We start from the raw sequence: 21,640 nt of genomic DNA, 5'->3' as shown, positions 1-21,640 counted from the left end.
TCTCCTGCTGGGTTTAGGCTTTATTTGCTGTTCTTTGTCCAGCTTCTTTAGGTGTAGGGTTAGGTTGTGTATTTGAGACCATTCTTGTTTCTTGAGAAAGGCTTCTATCACTAGATATTTTCCTCTCAGGACTGCCTTTGCTGTGTCCCACAGATTTTGAACAGCTGTGTTTTCACTGTTATTTGTTGCCATGAATTTTTTCAGTTCTTCTTTAATTTCCTGGTTGATCTATTCATTCTTTAGTAGGATGCTCTTTAGCCTCCATGTATTTGGGTTCTTTCCAACTTTCCTCTTGTGACTGAGTTCTAGCTTCAGAGCGTTGCGGTCTGCAAATATGCGGGGAATGATACCAATCTTTTGGTACTGGTTGAGACCTGATTTGTGACCCAGGATGTGATATCTTCTGGAGAATGTTCCATGTGTATTAGAGAAGAATGTGTATTCTGTTGCTTTGGGATAGAATGTTCTGAATGTATCTGTGATGTCCATCTGGTCCCAACTCATATATTCTTTAAAAAGAATTAGAATATTACACATGAACCCCTGTTGACCATTACTCTATAATCTGAGTTTGGAGTCTGTTCATTCTTCTAGATCTTTTTCATATATGCCATATATATATATATATATATACACATACATACATACACACACACACACATACATATATATGAATTTTTATATAGTATCATTTTATAAAAATTTATATTAGTAATATCATACTACTTTTTGTTAATTTTTTCTCTTATAGTAATGTTTTGAGATTACATGCAGATGGATATATATGATATAATAACTTTTTTAAAGATTTTATTTATTTATTTGAGAGAGAGAAATAGCAAGAGAAAGCACAAGCAGAGAGGAGAGGGAGAAGCAGGCTCCCCACTGAGCAGGGACCCTGACGTGGGGCTCAATCCCAGGACTCTAGGATCATGACTTGAGCCAGAAGCAGACCCTTAACTGACTAAGCCACCCAGGTGCCCTGTAATCTAATTAGTTTTTAAACTATGTTTTATTATTGCTTTTTATGAAGCTTATATAAGCTTTAGCCATCCCATTTAGCCATTTAGCCATATTGATTGGTTATTATGTTGTTTCCAAATTTTTCTGTGGAAACACTGCTTCAGTGAACATCTTTATACATCTTTTCTTCCTCATCTTCTCCCTGTCCTGCTTCTCTTTCTCCTCCTCCTTCTCCTCCTCCTACTCCTTCTTCCCCCCTCTCCTTCCTCCTTCTCCTCCTCCTCCTCCACTTCCTATTCCTCCTCCTCCTTCTCATCCTCCTTTCTCCTTCTTCTCCTGCTTCTTCTTCTTTCAGACATAAAGCCATCTATTTAAAGCATGGATCCAGGGGTGTCTGGGTGGCTTGGTGGGTTAAGCCTCTGTCTTCAACTTGGGTCGTGATCTCCGGGGCCAGGGAGTGAGCCACACATGGGGTTCTGCTCAGCGGGGAGCCTGCTTCCCCCTCTCCCTCTGCCTGCCTTTCTGCCTACTTGTGATCTCTCTCTCTCTCTGTCAAATAAATAAATAAAATCTTTAAAAAAAAATAAAGCATGGATCGAGGATACTTACTGACACTTGCGTTCCTACAGCAGGGACCAGAATCCTATTGCATTTAAACTGAACAGAAGCTGGGGCTAAAAGAATACTAAAATAGGTTTTTTTGTTTGTTTTTATGTAGTCTGAACCACAGGATTTTGTGTTTATTTTTCTTCCGACTCAATTCCATGAATCCCGTAGCCTATTTAATTTATTGAGTTTATTTTTTTCAATTAACATGTAATATATTACTTATTTCAGAGATACCGGTCTGTGATTCATTAGTCTTATACAATACCCAGTGCTCATTACAACACATACCCTCCCCAGTGTCTATCACCCAGTTACCCCATTTTCCCACCCCCATCCCCTGCAGCAATCCTCAGTTTGTTTCCTAAGAGTAAGAGTCTTATGGTTTGTCTTCCTCCCTGGTTTCATCACAAGCAAGGGGTTCTTTAAGGTGTGTACACAGAAACAGAGGTCATACAGAAATACACAGGTCATAATGTTTTAAGGTGTTTTGCCAAACTGCCTTCCAAAATGGTTGTGCTGCTCTGTCCCCAGACCAGTGGAATAGGAAAGCAATCAAACTTTAAATTTTTTTACATTGTGTTATGGTAATGAACAAGTTCTTTTTGTTTTAAGTTGCATTTGCCTGATTTCTAATGAAATTTGCTTTTTTCCTCATGTCACTAGACTTTTGGAATTTCTACCCTCTGAAGTCTGTATTCCTGTCTAAAGTATTCGTGTGTGTGTGTGTGTGTTGTGTGTGTGTGTGTCTGTGACTATATATATATTTCTATTTCTATAAATATATCCTTTTTACGTAAATAATTTAGTATATAAATTTATATCATTTATATCGTTTTTCTTTTATGTGCTTAGAAATAGTTTTTCTCAATTTGTTGTCTCTTTTTTATATCATGTATTTTTCCATCTGTTTACTTTCACCCTTCTTGTGCCTTTGAATCTAAAATGTTTGTATTGTAGAAAGTATATAGTTGGATCATGCTTTTTTTAAAAATTCTGCTAGTCTCTCCCTTTTGATTAGAGTGTTTTGTCTGTTTACCTTTAAGGTAATTATTCATAAAGTGAGCTTGTTATTTAACACTTTGTATTTGTTTTCTGTATCTTTTATCATTTTTGTTTCTATAACTCCTTATTACTGCCTTCTTTTATGTAAAATGGGCATTTTTTAGTATATCATTTTAATCCTTTTGCTGTTCTTTTATTATGTTTTCCTTAATTCTTTTCTGAGTGTTTGCCCTAGAATTACAGTTACCATCTTAAATTAAAATAATGTAGTTCAAATTAATAGTAATTTAACCTGAATAGTATGTAAAAACTTGGCTCCAGTATTACCTGTGTTCCCTCTCCACTCCTTTGTACTATTGTAGTAATACAACGTACATCATTACGCATTATTTGTCTATTAGCATAATGTATGAGTTTTTTAATCAGATAGAAGAATACAATCAGAAATATGTTTATACTGTCTTTTTATTTATATAGTTATCTTTACCAGTGCTCTTTATTTCTTTGTGTGGATTTAAGTTCTTCTCTGGTATTTTTTCATTTAAGCCTGAAGGATTCCCTTTAGTATTTCTCATAGGGAAGGTTTAATATCAGCAAATTATTTAAATTTTTGTTTACAAAAAAAAATTTTTTTTTTGTTTACCTAGGAATAGGAATGACTTAATTTTTCCTTGGTGTTTGAATGGTAGTTTTGCTGGATGTAGAATTCTTGTTTGACTGTCTTTTTCTTTTAGTACTTTGACTATACTACCCCATTGTCTTCATGTCTCCATGGTTTCTGATATGAAATTGGCTGTTAATCTTATTAAGGATCCTGTGTAACTATTGAGCTGCTTTCTTCTTGCTGCTTTCAACATTTTGCCTTTGGCTTTTACCATTGTGATGATGATGTGTTTAGGTTTTTTTAGTTTGTCTTGCTTGGAGTTCATGGAACTCTTGGATCTGCAGATTCATGTTTTTCATCAATCTTGGGAAATTTTGAGCATTATTTTGTTAAATATTCATTTAGCTCCTTTCTCTCTCTCCTTTCCTTTTGGGACTCCATGTTAGTATGATTGTTTGGTGCCCTGTATGTCTTTGAGGCTCTATTTATTTTTCATTATTTTTTCTTTCAGTTTCTTAGACTGGATAATCTTAATTGGCCTGCCTTTTAATTTGTCATTTCTTTCTTTTTCTAGTTCACATCTGCTGTTAAGACCTTCTGACAAACTTTTCATTTCAGATATTGTACTTTATAACTCCAGAATTTTCATTTGGTTCATATTTTGTGATTTGTATCTCTTCATTGATATTATTTGTTTGATGGGACATCATTCTCCTACCTTCCCATACTTTTCTTTAACTCTTTTGACAGTCTCCTTTGTCCATTGAGTATATTTACAATAGCTAGTTTAAAGTCTTTGTCTCATAAATTCATCATCCAAGCTTCCTCATGGACAATTCCTATTGACTCCAGTGTTTACTGAGTACAGGATATAGCATCCTGTTTTCTCACATGTCTTTTAGTTTTTATTGTTGTTGAAATACTTTGGGGCACTCCTTCTAGAGCTTGTTATATTTACTGTTGGTTTAATGAGTTTCTTGGGTTAATTCTGAAAAGTCTTTATTCTTTGTGCTGTCACTGGAGCTTTCTAGCTCAGTTAGTTTATTGTTAACTAATGATTGGATAGAGGTTATTTATTTATTTATTTTAGATTTTATTTATTTATTTGACAGAGATCACAAGTAGGCAGAGAGGCCAGCAGAGAGAGAGGAGGAAGCAGGCTCCCTGCGGAGCAGAGAGCCTGATATGGGCCTCGCTCCCAGGACCCTGGGATCATGACCTGAGCCGAAGGCAGAGGCTTTAACCCACTGAGCCACCCAGGCACCCCTGGATAGACATTTTTGAAATGCCTGGCCCTAAGTATCCCAACCTCTGCTGAGGGGCTGTGTCTATGTGTCTGTTGGAGCATGTCTTCAGTATTTAAGGAGATAGTTTACAAGACCTTAGCCTTTACTTTTTTTTAAACCTTTTTTTTTACTTATTTAGTTAATCTCTACACCCAGGGTGGGGCTCGAACTCCTGACCCTGAGATCAAGAGTCTCATGCTGTACTGATGGAGCCTGCCAGAAACTCCCAAGGCCTTCGCGTTTAATTCCTGTTTGTCCATTGCCTCAGGATTGGCCAGAGATGAGAGAGTAGGTCTTTCTTAGGTCTTTCTCAGGTATCAGCACATTCCTGCACATGTATATGGCCTTCTAGTTTCCCAGGAATTTATTGGAGCTTTTCAAAGACCTTGTAAATGTCTCATTCCCAGGGTTTTTCCTTTTAAGGTGTTTTGGTCAGACTCTTGTTAATCCCAACTGGCAAGGCTACCACATGCAGTTACAATGTTGCCATCAGTGGTTTTCCACAAATGCCCTGGGTATAAACCTATACAAAGCAATTTCTGAGTCAGGTGGAATAAATGCAAACCCTGAGAATGGAACTTTCCAGCAAATATCCAGATAAGTCACATAGTGACAGCTCACTGGAGTAGGGGTTTTCAGGAGTGCCAAATTGTTCTGCCTCTTCCAGTTGCTGCTATGGTGCTCTTTTTCACAGATATTAAAGTGCTTTTGGTTTTCAAGGCTTCCACAAAGTTACACAGAGGGGATAGAATTAGGGCAAGCTGAAACAGAGTTTTTGCTGCTCTTACTAAGGTTCAGCCATATTTTTTAACTGTTAACTCTCTTAACTGCAAAATGTAGTTAATTTATAGGGCTCCAAAAAAGTTAATGGCACTCATTACCAGTGTTTTAATTCACTTGTGGAGCAGTGGATTTTTGGAGGTCTTTATGTTGGTTGTTTGAGAAATGCTTGGTTCTGGAATTCATTTTTGTTGAAAGTAAGAGGTAGAGGTATAAGTTTTTGCATGTTCAATGGCAAGTTATTCCAACCTATTTAGTGAATAACTCCTTCTTCCTCCAAAGATTTGAAATGCCTTTTCTGTTAAATTCCTGGCATTCTGTTATGTAATAGATACTTCTTGAAAGCTTATTCTGTGCCGTGTACTATTCTGATACTTTCATAGGTATGTTTTAGTACTTTCTTTTCTTTTCTATTGATCTCTTTGATAATGCGCATGTGATGTTTTGTTTTGTATTTTGAATAGAGTTTTAGAATAGGTAGGAGAAGTGTTCCAATTTATTGATTTTTTAGAAATAGGTGTTATTGGCCTTGTACATTTTTTGAATATATTATTTTGATATTGTTTATCATATGCTCTAAAATCACTTTATCATATGCTCCAAAAATTATAATGGAATTTTAATTGAAGGCAGAACACCTTTACCTGTCTCTCTAGATTGCTTGCTCCATCAGACCCCCTTTATGAAGTTCTAATGCAGTTTCTGCTTATAGGAGATGCTCTCAAGTGGTGAACTGCCAGTTCCCTGGATGTATTCGCTCCCCACTTTAGAGAGCTTTCAGCACCGTGGACAGCACCCCTGCTGTCCATTCTACATGCTTGGTTCCCACTTGGTGCTCTTGGCTCCAGTGTTCTGGACCTGTTACCCTGGGGAGGAGTGGGGGGCGGTGTGTAAGGGAAAGGCAGGTTATTCTGTGGTCTTTGCCAATTTGGGCCCGTGACTGGCCCTGCCCCACCACCGTGGCGAGAATCTCTCCCCAGAGCTGGTTCCTTTGCATCTCTCAGTTCAAGACCTCAGTGATAGTGAGTGGGGTGAGGAGTGCCAGGAGCACACAAGAGCCCTACTATTTCAAGCTTCACTGCATCTCTCCTTTGCCTTCCCTTCTAGTCATTTGGCAATCTACCTTACTTTTCAATCATAATATAAAATACATATTTATTTTCAAAATCCCCGTATAAATGGACCCACACAGTTCAAGCCAGTGTGTTCAAGGGCCGACTGTATATTCTAAGAAATACTGTTTCCCCTGGATTATAGTGGTGAAATAGTACTGCTGGATAAATAGAGTTAACTAGATTCTTTATTAAGTAAAACTTTGTGGAGCCTTTACGTGTTAATGTGTATTGCCTACCTATTTACTTCACTCCAGAAGTTTTGTTCAGATCATATGGTATACCAGTACTCTGCATTGAGTATAAATAACATTATGAAATTATAGGATGTTTTCTAGTTTGAAAAATGCCTCACGAAGTAGATTAATGATACTTGTTTCATAATCTGAATGGCCACAGAGCACAAATAAGTTGAAGACTTTCATTACCATAACAAATACCAATAACTCAGTCCATAAAGTACAGTAGATTCTGAGTACCTATTATAGAAATTTGAATTATGATCTCTGTATAACACGCAGATATTTCCTTTAATGCTTTAATATTTTAAGATTTGGTAAGCCATATAACAATTCTAATTTGAAACCGGTCTCATTGCTTTATGTTTACTTAGTATGTGGTAATTCTCATTAATCAGTTCATTAAGTTTTTCCCCTTCTAAAGATAAAAATCTAGCAGAGATGTTTATTCTACCCTGAAGCTAATTTTGTGGAGATTTGTTTTATTTACGTATGTTGGCATTAATTTAACATAATACTAAAATAGATTTATTTTTGTGTGTATAAGCTTTAGCTGGTTATTAATTTGCTTCAGTGGAGCTAGTGTTAGCCTAAATTGTTCATTTTTTTTTTTAGGCTCATTCTAGTTTTTTCCTTCTTTACAAACACATTAAATCAGCTGTAAAAAAAACAAACAAAAAATGTCACTGCAGTAGCAAGATTACAAGTGGAAATACAAACAAGAAAGAACTGGTCTTTTTGTTATTTTGTCACTCATAATGTCCTTATTATGTTACTTTATCTAAATCATAGATATGGGTTTCTAAGTAAAAGTTGCATTTCAGCTTTAAAAACAGCTTTCTGTGTTGGAAAGAAGCATCCTCCTTTTTTGTCCCAGTTCTATCTTAGCTTTGTTATTTATTAATAAGCAGACATTTAAAACCAATCACCCTTTATACCTCAGGCAAGGCCATTGATCATTTTTGCATGTTCCTTTTTTCTTTAGAAACTGCCCTTGGTGCATTAGCAAGAGTCCTAAGAGAAGACTGGAAACAAAGTGTTGAGTTAGCTACAAATATAATTTACATCTTTTTTTGCTTTTCCAGGTAAGTATAAAAATAAGGAAATAAAAGTAGAAGTCTATCTGTGTTTCACTCTGTCAGTGGTTTGGATTGTGGATTATGGGTTTGCTCAGTCTTCCTGTGTGTCTGCCCATGCCCTGCCTCTGAACTCTTACTCTCTTTCCCTTTCTCTGCCCTCTCCATTGCTCTGTCCTTCATTCAGTCTATACTGACCCATGCATGTGCATGGATATACACAGAATAGGATAGTAAATTGGTTTGGAATTTAAGAGTATGGACTCTGGAAATAGACTGAATTTGAATCCAAGTACTGCTGTTTACTGCGTGTGTGTTCTTGATCACATAATTCTGTGCCTCAATTTCCTCATCTGTAAACTGGATAGTAATAGTAATACTAATTTTGGATACTTTTTAGAGTAAAGCATGACCCAGAGTAAGTGCCAGTATATATAGGTATATGTGTGTATATATATTTCTATATGTATATATATGTATGTATACATGTATATATAACTTACGTATGCATATATGCTGTTTATATACATATATTCTCTAGAAAGATGTTTATTGAGACATTGTGAAAAGTTTCTAGCCAATCTCCAGAGAATTGCATCTATTCTAAAAATGTCCCAGCATTCATACATATATGAATGAATTGTACAGGAAACATATGTAAATACCTGATTACTAATATTTTACTGGCTTACTCTCTGATAATCTATTTTATTTAATATTAATATTGTTGCATTATTAGTTTTATTTTACAGCAGTCTGAAACTTTGAGAGTATCTGCATAGTTAAAATGGTGGTTGACTATAAAAAATGCATTTTATTTCATTTCTAACTTAAAAATAATTTTATTTCAGGTAAAGGTAATATATATAAAGTAATCTTATAATTTCAGGTCTTCATAGTATACCATGGATGTATTCATTTATTGAAATATATATATCACATTTATGTTCTACATTAATTATACCAATGTTCAAGTGTTTATCCAAAATAACTTTCCTGAATGTAAAAAACATTGCTTCAGATACATAACTAAAATCTCTTCTTTAAAGCTTTTCTCAGTTTCATGGACTTATCACTCATTATAAAATTGGAGCTCTCTGTATGAATATTATTGATCATGAATTAAAAAGACATGAGCTGTGGCAAGAAGAACTCTCTAAGAAGAAGAAGGCTGATATCCTTTTAAAGTGGCATTTCACCCCAGTATTATTGCTGTGAGCTTTGGATGGGTGGGATAGTTTGGGGGTTTTCTTGCCGTTTACATTATATGGAAAAATAAAAGTGTTGAAGGTTAAGATGAAGAGTGAGACTATCAGAATGAATATAGTTTGACGTATTTTTTTTTTTATCTCTTTGATTAGTTAATAAGATAGAAGGAGCAGGTAATAGTGGTCCTAGGTAATTGAACTTGTGAGTGGTTATATCATTATGTCCCCTAAGGTCCTTTGGTTAGCTGAAGTCTGGCTCACCACTCTTGTTTATGTAGTTATGTCTATGTTCTAAGGTGACTTAGATTGGATTGTGTATGAATTTGGTGAACAGAGTTTTAAATTCTATTTTGCTAATAAATAAGTGCAAAAATTCTTAATACATACACATTTGAGAGGCCGGCAGAATGATGGAACCAAGGAAAAGAATCTTAAAAAATGATCTATTTTAACCTATCCTTCAATACAGGAATCTTTTCTGCAGCTTCCCTTACAAATTGGTTATTTACTCTCTTCTTTGACAATGTCACTGCTTATCAATTTAGTTCATTCTCTGGTTTGATATCCTATTTATTACTAATGTTATTTGCTTTAGTGTACTAAAATCCACTTGTCAATAACTTCTGTCCCTTGAATCTGATCTTGCATGCTAAAGCAATATAGACTTAAGGGGAGTCTCTTAAACATCTCATTTCTTATATTTGAACATATTCATCATATTGCTTCTACAGTTTAATTTTTCTAGATCGAAGGCCCTTGCTTTTTCATAAGGCTTATTCAGCAACCATACTGATAATTTTCCTTTGAACCCCATATTTATTGATCTCTTTTAAAAAGTAAAAATAGTATTCTTGTTGTGCAGAGTAGCATATGTTTCTTGCCTCTCCATCATGGAATCCTCATGATAATCTAAAAGTGTACCCTAACACTCACACAGCTTTGACTTTTCTTAGTTAGGATCTTCCCAGGTATAGAAATTTTCTATTTGTGCTGTGAGCTTTGGACATTCTAGATTGATGTTGAATTAAACTCTGTGGACATTTCAATAATCCTGGAGACTTTAGATCATTTCTGGAGTCACAAGTCTCCTAAATATACCCAAAATTCATTAAATAGGTAGGTATGGAGAAAACTACTAACGGAACTTTTAGCAATCATTAATTTATATTTTGTGATTGTTTAGTGACAGGAACTGATATTTCAGGACATATCTTATTCCTACAAGTATCAGCTACTATTGACTGTAAGAGGCATCATTATTCATGAATCACTAAGAATGGAAAAATGCTTCAATTAAATTATGACATATCGTGGATTATAAGACATACTGAATTGCAGGAGATTCCTTGTATTTTGACACAAGCAGTAGTCAACAAGGAGGAAGTTTTTAAGTGCTTGGGGATCCTGAAGTCACACTGAAATAATTGATTATTTTTACAGGTGTCCAGGGGATTATTTGGGGCCATAAGATGTAATTTTAAATTTTTGTTGACCTCTAACTTTGGGATATTTGTCTTTTGCTATCAAGTCTTTAAGAGGGTACAAAAGAGCTTTAGATCTAATCAACATTCTTTGAATATTCTGGGCATGTGTCTGAGGTGGAATTTAGTATTCTTATTAACTATAACACTCTCTAACGCAGTAATTTTTTTGGTTCATGGAGCCACTTGTTAATATGTTGAAAGAGACTTGTATGCATTTGTAAGATATTTGCATAAAATTTCTGGGGATTCAGGTATTTGGTAACAACCCAAACATGTGTTCACCCAAGGTCTCCAAGCATATCTTCGAGCCCTTGGTTAAGAAGTTCTAATAGTTGTTGTGCAAAGATGAATATTTGAGTTTTAAATGATTGGTTAGAGAAAATAACTATATAATACTGCACATGAAATATAATAGTACTATTCTTCATAGGTTTACTTTGCTTCAGTGAGTATTGATGATCCTTAACTTAAGTTGCTTACTTGATGAAGACCCTGAAAACCAAACCTTGAGAAAAGATTATGAAAAAACCTTTAAAAAATACCAGGGGCTTGTGGTAAAACAGGAACAACTATTACGAGGTATGATTTCCTAAGCAATGAGAGACACAACAAAGTGTTTACACTAATTAATTTTGTTCAATTTTTTTTCAGATCAGTAAAACTAGTATCAGAATAATTGAAAAGTCTCTAAATTTTAATATGCCGTAAATTCTTTTGTTTTTAGCTTGTGTAATAATGTTTTAAGTTTCATTCTGCTATTTTTCCACAAAAAGGCCCTAATCAGCTCTTAAATGTGTATATACTTGTAATTTATTTACTCAAAAAGGATTGTTTTTAAAGATTTTATTTATTTATTTAACAGAGAGATACACAGCCGAGAAGGAACACAAGCAGGGGGAGTAGGAGAGGGAGAACCAGGCTTCCCGCTAAGCAGGGAGCCTGATATGAGGCTTGATCCCAAGATGTTGGGATCATGACCTGAGCCGAAGTCAGCCACTTAATGACTGAGCTACCCAGGCACCCCTCAGAAAGGATTTTTTAATCCAGTGTTTGTACTTTTCAATAATGACTATCTTATCCCTTGAACACTAATATTAACTCATTTCAGTTCTAATAGTACTAGTATCTTATTTAACTTGTTTTCCTAGAAATCGTTAAAAGATTTCTCAAAAACTTCTCTTGATGAATAAAAGTTTCTTTCTTCTTTCTGAGGTTTATTGAGAGCTCAATAATTCAGTAGTATGGTTTCACAATCATTGTAGGAGATGCAAAGTCTTATGAACATTAGTGAGAATAATGTGGGGATTTTAAGTGTGCCTTTGACTCCTGCTTTGTAGTTGACTATTGATTTTTTTCTAGTTTTGTTGAGGTGTAATTGACATAACACCGTGTTAGGTGAAGACACACAGTGTGAAGAGCTGGTGCACACATATATTGCAGAAATGTTTACCACAGTAAGGTTAGTTAAAATGTCCTTCACCGCACATAATTACCATTTTGTTGTTGTTATGGTGAGAAACTTTAGTATCTATTCTCATAGCAACATTCAAATATACAGTACAGTTTTGTTACCCTGGTTTACATTAGATCCCTGGAACGTACTTGTTTTGTGTCTGGAGGTTTGTACCTGTTGACTAAGGTCTTCCGCTTTCCCCCACAACCCAGCATCAGTCTACTCTGTTTTTAGGAGTACGGTATTTTCAGATCCCACATATTAAGTGAGAATACACAATATTTGTCTTCCTCTGTCTGATTTCACTTCAAATAATTCCCTCAAGGTCCATCTGTATTGTCACAAATGGCAGAGAATCCTCCTTTTTTTTTTAAATGAATAATATTTCAGGGTGTGTGTGTGTGTGTGTGTGTGTGTGTGTGTGTACCACATCTTTATCTGTTCATCCGTCAATGGACAGTTAGGCTGCTTCATATCTCAGTTATTGTGGATAATGCCTCACTGAACATAGGAGTGCAGATATCTCTTTGAGATCATCATTTCATTTCCTTTTACCCAGATGTGGTGTTGCTGGATCATATGGTAGTTTTATTTTTAATTTTTTGAGAAACCTCCATATTCTTTTCCATAGTGGCTACACCAATTTACATTCCTGCCAAGAGTGCAGTTTAAATTTCCTACCAATTTACGTTCTTTTTACTCCACATCCTTGCCAGCATTTATCTCTTATCTTTTTAATGATAGCCATTCTGCTTTATGAGGTATGAGGTGATCTGTCATTGTGGTATTGATTTGCATTTCCCTGATGATTAGTGATGTTGAGCACCTTTGTACTTACCTATTGGTGATTTGTACATCTTCTTTGGGGAAAATGTCTATTCAGATCCTTTGTCCATTTTTTTAAAAGATTTTTATTTATTTATTTGATAGAGATCACAAGTAGGCAGAGAGGCAGGCAGAGAGAGAGGAAGGGAAGCAGGCTCCCCGCTGAGCAGAGAGCCCGATGCGGGCTCAATTCCAGGACTCTGGGATCATGACCTGAGCCGAAGGCAGAGGCTTTAACCCACTGAGCCACCCAGACCACCCTCCTTTGTCCATTTTTAAATCAGATTTTTTTTTTTGCTTTTTTTTTTTTTTTTGCTATTGAGTTTGAGTTTCTTACACATTTTAGGTATTAACCCCGTATCAGATACATGATTTGCAGATATTTTCTCCCATTCTGTAGGTTGCCTTTTCATTTCGTTGATTGTTTTTTGCTGTACAGAAGCTTTTTTAATTTGATGTAGTCTCACTTGTTGATAACTGCTTTTGTTGGTTGTGCTTTTGGTGTCATTTCCAAAAAAATCATTGCCAAAACTGATGTCAAGGAACTTTTTTCCTCTATTTTCTTCTAGGAATTTTACAATTTCAAGTCCTTAATTCTAAGGGTTATTTTATTTCAGTCCTTTTTCTTTTTTCCTTTGTAAGTCCAGTTCATTTTTGTGAGTGGTATTAGGGGTCCAGTTTCATTTTTCTGTATGGGAGTATTCAGTTGCCCCAGCAACACCCCACCCCAGCTTTTTTTTTTTTTTTAAAGAAACTGTCCTTTCTCCTATTGAGTATCCTTGGCTCTCTTATCAAATATTAGTTGACCTTTATATGTGGGTTTATTTTGAGCTCTTAGTTGTTTCATTGTTCTATTATGCCTGCTTTTATGCGAACACCATACTGTTTGATTACCATAGCTTCGTAATATACTTTAAAAACAAAGTATAGATGAACCATGAGAGACTATGGACTCTGAAAAACAGTCTGAGGGGTTTGAAGTGGCGGGGGGGTGGGAGGTTGGGTTACCAGGTGGTGGGTATTATAGAGGGCACAGCTTGCATGGAGCACTGGGTGTGGTGAAAAAATAATGAATACTGTTTTTCTGAAAATAAATAAATTGGAAAAAAAAAACAAAGTATAAGGCCTCAGCTTTATACTTCTTCAAGGCTGCTTTGGCTATTTTGATTCATTTTTTGTTTCATGTGAATTTTTGTATTTTTTTTTCTATTTCTGTGAAAAGTTGGAATTCTGTGAAAAATTAACATTGGAGATTTTTTTTGATATTGGAAATTTGAGAGAGGATGTGGCTCTATAGATGTCTTTGGGTAGGATGAACATTTTAATGATAATAACTCAGACCATTCTTGAGCCCAGGAGATCTTCACATTTATTTGTGTCTTCAGAGTTCTTTTATTAGTGTCTTAACAGTTTTCGGTGTATAGATCCTTCACTACTTTGGTGAAATTTATTTCTAAACATATTATTGTTTTTGATGCTATAATAAATGAGATTGTTTTATTTCCTTTTATAGTTGTTAGGGTATGGGAGGAGTACTACTGATTTTTTGTATTGATTTTTTTTATCATGAAACTTTACCGAATTCATTTATTCTAAATATGGATAAGGAAGATGTGGTCCATATTCTAATAGTGTTTTAGTAGTCTTAAGGGTATAAGATTATGTCTTCAGTAAACAGAGACATTTTCATGTCTTCCTTTCCAATTTTGTATGCCTTTATTTCTTTTTCTTGTCTAAATTCTCTGGCTAGTTCTTCCAGTATTATATTGAATAAAGGTGTCCAGAGTATGCATTTCTTGCCTTGCTGCTAATCTTAGAGTAAAAGCTTTCATTTTTTCACTGTTGAGTATGATGTTTGTAGTAAGATTTTCAATTTAACTTCTTTCTGTTCCTAGGAGTTTAATATGAAAGGATGTTGAATTTTATCAAATGTTCTTTCTGTATCTATTGAGATGATCATATGATTTTTGTCTTTTATTCTATTAATGTGATGTATCATATTTTTTAATTTGTGATGCTGAACCATCTGTGCATCCCAGGGATAAATCCTTCTTTGTTGTGCTGTGTGATACTTTTAATGTGCTATGCATTCAATTTGCTAGTATTTTATTGAGAATTTTTATATCTCTGTTCATCAACAATACTGGTCTGTAGTTTTTTGTTTTATATTTTTCCTTGTAGTATCCTTATCTAGCTTTGTGTATCAGGGTAACTTCAACTTTTTGGAAGAGTTTGAGAAGGATTGGCATTAATTCTTCTTTAAATGTTTGGTAGGAGCTGTCTGTGACGCCATCTGGTCCTGGGCTTTTCTTTTTGCAAGGTTTGTGCTTACTGATTCAGTCTGCTGACTCATTATTGGTCTGTTCAGATTTTCTTCATGATTCAGTCTTGATAGGTTGTATGTATCTAGAAATTTATTCTTTTTTCTAGGATATTCACTTGGCTTGTAATTATTTATCTTAGTCTCTTAAGATCCCTTGTATTTCTGTTGTATTGATTGTAATGTCTCCTCTTTCATTTGTAATTTCATTTGAGTCCTTTTTCTTTTTTCCTTTGTAAATCCATTAAAAGTTCGTTAACTTGGGGCGCCTGGGTGGCTCAGTGGGTTAAAGCCTCTGCCTTCGGCTCAGGTCGTGATCCCAGGGTCCTGGGATCTAGCCCCGCATCGGGCTCTCTGCTCAGCAGGGAGCCTGCTTCCTCCTCTCTCTCTCTCTGCCTGCCTCTCTGCCTACTTGTGATCTCTATCTGTCAAATAAAATAAATAAAATCTTAAAAAAAAAAAAAAGTTCGTTAACTTTATCTTTTAAAAAAACCCAACTCTTAGTTTTCCTGAATCTTTTCTGTTGTTTTTCTCTTCTCAAATTCATTGGTTTCTGCTTTGATCTTTGTTATTTCCTTCATTCAACTACTTTGGGCTTTATTTGTTCTTTTTCTAGTTCTTTCAGGTGTAAAGTTCGGTTGTTTGAGATTTTTCTTTTTTCGTTTTCTTTTTTCTTCATGTTCGTATTTATGACTATACACATCCCTCTTCTACTGCTTTTGCTGTGTTCTTTAAGTTTTGGTATGTTGTGTTTGGTTTTTGTTAGTTTCAAAGTCATTTTTTATTATTTATTTTATTATTATTATTATTATTTTAAATTTATTTATTTATTTATTTCCCCAATTTATTTATTTTCAGAAAAACAGTATTCATTATTTTTTCACCACACCCAGTGCTCCATGCAAGCTGTGCCCTCTATAATACCCACCACCTGGTACCCCAACCTCCCACCCCCCTGCCACTTCAAACCCCTCAGACTGTTTTTCAGAGTCCATAGTCTCTCATGGTTCACCTCCCCTTCCAATTTACCCAAATTCCCTACTCCTCTCTAACGCCCCTTGTCCTCCATGCTATTGGTTAGGCTCCACAAATGAGTGAAACCATATGATAATTGACTCTCTCTGCTTGACTGATTTCACTCAGCATAATCTCTTCCAGTCCCGTCCATGTTGCTACAAAAGTTGGGTATTCATCCTTTCTGATGGAGGCATAATACTCCATAGTGTATATGGACCACATCTTCCTTATCCATTCATCCGTTGAAGGGCATCTTGGTTCTTTCCATAGTTTGGCGACTGTGGCCATTGCTGCTATAAACATTGGGGTACAGATGACCCTTCTTTTCACGACATCTGTATCTTTGGGGTAAATACCCAGGAGTGCAATTGCAGGGTCGTAGGGAAGCTCTATTTTTAATTTCTTGAGGAATCTCCACACTGTTCTCCAAAGAGGCTGCACCAACTTGCATTCCCACCAACAGTGGAAGAGGGTTCCCCTTTCTCCACATCCTCTCCAACACATGTTGTTTCCTGTTTTGTTAATTTTGGCCATTCTAACTGGTGTAAGGTGATATCTCAATGTGGTTTTAATTTGAATCTCCCTGAGGGCTAATGATGATGAGCATTTTTTCATGTGTCTGATAGCCATTTGTATGTCTTGATTGGAGAAGTGTCTGTTCATATCTTCTGCCCATTTTTTGATGTGTTTGTCTGTTTCGTGTGGGTTGAGTTTGAGGAGTTCATTATAGATCCTGGATATCAACCTTTTTTCTGTACTGTCATTTGCAAATATCTTCTCCCATTCCGTGGGTTGCCTCTTTGTTTTTTTGACTGTTTCCTTTGCTGTGCAGAAGCTTTTGATTTTGATGAAGTCCCAGAAGTCTATTTTCGCTTTTGTTTCCTTTGCCTTTGGAGACGTATCTTGAAAGAAGTTGCTGTGGCTGATATCGAAGAGATTACTGCCTATGTTCTCCTCTAAGATTCTGATAGATTCCTGTTGCTAGGACTTCTAATACTATGTTGAACAAGAGTGGTGAAAGTGGGCATCCTTGTCTTGTTCCTGATCTCAATGGGAAGGCTGCAAGCTTTTTCCCATTGAGGATGATATTTGCTGTGGGTCTTTCATAGATAGATTTGGTGAGGTTCAGGAATGTTCCCTCTATCCCTATACTTTGAAGCGTTTTAATCAGGAACGGATGTTGGATTTTGTCAAATGCTTTTTCTGCATCAATTGAGAGGACCATGTGGTTCTTCTCTCTTCTCATATTAATTTGTTGTATCACATTGATTGATTTACGAATGTTGAACCATCCTTGTAGCCCAGGGATGAATCCCACCTGATCATGGTGGATAATCTTTTTAATGTGTTGTTGGATCCTGTTGGCTAGGATCTTGTTGAGAATCTTAGCATCCATATTCATCAGTGATATTGGTCTGAAATTCTCCTTTTTGGTATGGTCCTTGCCTGGTTTGGGGATCAGGGTAATGCTGGCTTCATAGAAAGAGTCTGGAAGTTTTCCTTCTGCTTCAATTTTCTGAAACAGCTTCAGGAGAATAGGTGTTATTTCTTCTTGGAAGGTTTGGTAGAATTCCCCAGGGAATCCGTCAGGTCCTGGGCTCTTGTTTTTTGGGAGATTTTTGATCACTGCTTCAATCTCGTTATTAGATATCGGTCTATTCAGGTTGTCGATTTCTTCCTGGTTCAATTTTGGTAGTTTATATTTTTCCAGGAATGCATCCATTTCATCTAGGTTGCTAAGCTTATTGGCATATAACTGTTCATAATAACTTCTGATGATTGTTTCTACTTCCTTGGCGTTAGTTGTGATCTCTCCCTTTTCATTCATAATTTTATGAATTTGGGATTTCTCTCTTTTCTTTCGGATTAGTGTAGCCAGTGGCTTATCGATCTTATTGATTCTTTCAAAAAACCAGCTTCTAGTTTCATTGATACGTTCTACTGTATCTCTGGTTTCTCCCTCATTGATCTCAGCTCTAATCTTGATGATTTCCCTTCTTATGTGTGGAGTTGGTTTGATTTGTTGTTGATCCTCCAGTTCTTTAAGGTGTAGAGAGACAGCTGGTGTGTTCTGGATTTTTCCATTTTTTTGAGCAAGGCTTGGATGGCTATATATTTTCCCCTTAGGACCGCCTTTGCTGTATCCCATAGGTTTTGGACCGAAGTGTCTTCATTCTCATTGGTTTCCATGAATTGTTTCAGTTCTTCTTTGATCTCCTGGTTGATCCAAGCATTCTTGAGCAAGGTGGTCTTTAGCTTCCAGGTGTTTGAGTTCCTTCGGAACTTTTCCTTGTGATTGAGCTCCAGTTTCAAAGCATTGTGATCTGAGAATATGCAGGGAATCATCTCAGTCTTTTGTTATCGGCTGAGTCCTGATTTGTGACCCAGTATGTGGTCTATTCTGGAGAAGGTTCCGTGTGCACTTGAGAAGAATGAGTATTCTGCTGTTTTAGGGTGGAATGTTCTGTATATATCTATGAGGTCCATCTGGTCCAATGTGTCATTCAATGCTCTTGTTTCTTTATTGATTTTCTGCTTCGATGATCTGTCTAATTCTGAAAGAGGCGTGTTAAGATCTCCTATGATTAGTGTATTCATATCAATATGACTCTTTATCTTGATTAACAGTTTTCTTAAGTAATTGGCTGCTCCCATATTGGGAGCATAGATATTTACAATTGTTAGATCATCTTGGTGGATAGTCCCTTTAAGGATTATGTAGTGTCCTTCTGTATCTCTGACTACAGTCTTTAGTTTGAAGTCTAATTTATCTGATATGAGAATCGCTACCCCAGCCTTCTTTTGAGTCCCATTGGCATGAAAGATGCTTCTCCACCCCTTCACTTTCAGTCTGCGTGTATCTTTAGGTTCAAAATGGGTCTCTTGTAGACAGCATATGGATGGGTCCTGTCGTTTTATCCAATCTGCAACCCTGTGCCGTTTTATGGGTGCATTTAGGCCATTCACATTGAGAGTGATTATTGATAGATACGTTTTTATTGACATCGAGTTACCTTTGAAGTCTTTCTTTCTGTAGACTGTCTCTATATTTCTGTTCAATGCTATTCTTGGGATTTTTCCTCTTTTATAGAACCCCCCTTAATATTTCCTGCAGTGTCGGCTTGGTGGTTGCATAGTCTTTTAAGCCTTGCCGGTCTTGGAAACTCTTTATCTCTCCATCCATTTTGAATGTCAGTCTTGCTGGATAAAGTATTCTTGGCTGCATGTTCTTCTCATTTAGTGCCCTGAATATATCTTGCCAGCCTCTTCTGGCTTGCCAGGTCTCTGTGGACAGGTCTGACGTTATTCTGATGGGCTTCCCTCTGTAAGTAAGGAGCCTCTTTGCCCTGGCAGCTTTCAAGAGATTATACCTACAATTATAATTTCTCAATTTGACTATCAGGTGTCGTGATGTTTTTTTGGAGTGTATAATCTTGGGTGGAGACCGTTCAGCCTCTAGTACATGAACGCTGGTTTCATTCGCGAGATTCGGAAAATTTTCATGAAGGACTTGTTCCACGATATCTTCTAGACTTCTTTCTTTCTCCTCCCCTTCAGGAATTCCAATAATTCTGACGTTGGAACGCTTCACGGCATCATTTATTTCCCTAATTCTGCTTTCGTGGGATCTAAGCTGTTTGTTCCAGGCTTCCTCCTGATCCTTTCTCTCTATCTGTTTGTCTTCCAGATCACTAATTCTATCTTCTGTCTCAGTTACCCTAGCTTTGAGAGAGTTTAGATTGGATTGGAACTCATTGAGAGCATTGTGGACCTCCTCCCTGGTAGCTTTAAGCTCCGCCCTAACATTGTGAACATCCTGTCTGGTCGCTTTCAGTTCGGCCCTAATCAATTCTGTTTGGTCATCCATGGCTTTCTCCAACCTAGCTATTGCCTGGATAATTGTTAGCCTGAATTCTCTTTCCGACATATTGTCTATGTTGATAGCCGTTAGCTCTGTTGCAGAAGGTCCATCCTCTGTATTTTTCTTCTGTTGGGCATTCCTCCTCCTAGTCATTTTGGTGGGAGAAGACTGAACAGATGTAGCTGGATTTATCAACTCTGGTGCAGTCAAGGTGCACCCTGGAACACTTCCTGATCTCCGTCTCAGAGAGAAGCCTCAGTCTGGGTGCAGAAGCTGAATAAATTCCCCCTTGGACGCTGGCAGTGCAGGTTCCAAGTTAAAGACCCTGGGGGCGCAGGATCTTTTGCTCGTCCCCAAAGCCAAGGCAGTGGCGGCTGTCTGGGAGCTCCGACCGCCAGAGAGGTTCCCAGCAGCGATCGCACACTGAGATTTTGCCGCCGGCCCGGGCTGGGAGTGCCCGGCTTGCGCGCACCTCTTTTCAGAGGCGGCTGTGAGTCGGGCGCGCGTCTGGGGCACTGAGAACGGGGCGCTGGTCCGTAAGCCGCAGGCTGGGCTTTTGCGCGCCTCTGTCCGGGGAAGAGTTTCGTGCGCGCGCGGCTTAGACTTTGAAACAATGGCGTGGGTCAAGAAGCGCCCCCGGGCCTTAGAAACCCAGGAGAGCTGGAGCGACGTGCGGGCACATCTCAGGCTTTGTGGTAGGGCGAGCGCGCGTTCTGCAGACCGGCGCGGCTCCCATCCCCTCACAGGAGCCGGAACCCCCGCGCTCTGGGGCGCGCTGGCGGCTTAGGGACCAGGAGCCGGTTTCTCCGCCGCACTCTCTCTGCCTCCGCGCCGGGGAGGCCGTCTGGGACCGGGGACTTAAGCCCCTGACCCTAGCCGCCCCGATTCCCACAATTTGCCCCCGCGATCCTTTGCTCTTTTGGAGTGCTTTCAACCAGTCTCCAAGTTAATGCTGGTCCCCAGAGGCAGGGCACTCTCGCTCGTATCGGGGTATTACTTTCCCACCGGTCGCCTCTGGTGGCTCCCTCCCCCTTTTGTTTATCTTCCAATATCAGTCCGCTGCTCCCATTCCGCTTTACCTGCCCACTGGCATCTTCTGCCCCTGTAGAGATCCAGACATGTATAATTCTGATCTCAGGCTGATTTCATGGGTGATCGGAGTTCTTTGGTAGGTAATCAGCTCACTTTGGGGTACCAGCTGAAAAGACGCCTCTTCCTAGTACCCCGCCATCTTGCCCCCCCCATTATTATTATTTTTAACATATAATATATTATTTGTCCCAGGAGTACAGGTCTGTGAATCATTAGGCTTACACATTTCACAGCACTCACCATAGCACATACCCTTTCCAATGTCCATCACCTAGCCACCCTATTCCTACCCCTCCCACCCCCCAACAACTCTCAGTTTGTTTCCTGAGATTAAGAGTCTCTTATGGTTTGTCTCTCTCCTGATCCCATCTTGTTTCATTTTGTCCTTCCCTACCCCCAGACCCCCCACCCTGCCTCTCAAATTCCTCATATCAGATAGATCATAGGATAATTGTTTTTCTCTGATTGACTTATTTTGCTCAGCATAAAACCCTCTAGTTCCATCCACGTCATTGCAAATGGCAAGATTTCATTTCTTTTGGAGGCTGCATAGTATTCCATTGTATATATATATACCACATCATCTTTATCCATTCATCTGTTGATGGACATATATGTTCTATCCATAGTTTGGAAATTGTGGACATTGTTGCTATAGACATTCAGGTACATGTGTCCCTTCGGAGCACTAAAATTTGTATCTTTAGG

General features: G+C 37.5%; 1 protein-coding gene across 4 annotated transcripts in view; it reads left to right on the top strand.

Annotated features, from left to right (window-relative positions):
* Window positions 1-21,640, top strand: part of KIFAP3 (kinesin associated protein 3) — a 177,108-nt gene that overhangs the window by 31,461 nt on the left and 124,007 nt on the right. For all 4 annotated transcript variants that reach the window (XM_044266941.1, XM_044266939.1, XM_044266942.1 and 1 more), the window contains exons 6-8: window positions 7,581-7,680; window positions 8,721-8,845; window positions 10,844-10,942. In XM_044266941.1, coding sequence (XP_044122876.1) covers window positions 7,581-7,680; window positions 8,721-8,845; window positions 10,844-10,942 — 324 coding nt within the window. The remainder of the gene's footprint in view (window positions 1-7,580; window positions 7,681-8,720; window positions 8,846-10,843; window positions 10,943-21,640) is intronic.

The sequence above is a fragment of the Neovison vison genome, chromosome 10, assembly GCF_020171115.1.
Source record: "Neovison vison isolate M4711 chromosome 10, ASM_NN_V1, whole genome shotgun sequence".
Taxonomy (NCBI): Eukaryota; Metazoa; Chordata; class Mammalia; order Carnivora; family Mustelidae; genus Neogale; species Neogale vison.
The sequence above is the reverse complement of the archived record's forward strand: the minus strand, read 5'-3'. Positions and strand labels throughout refer to the sequence as shown.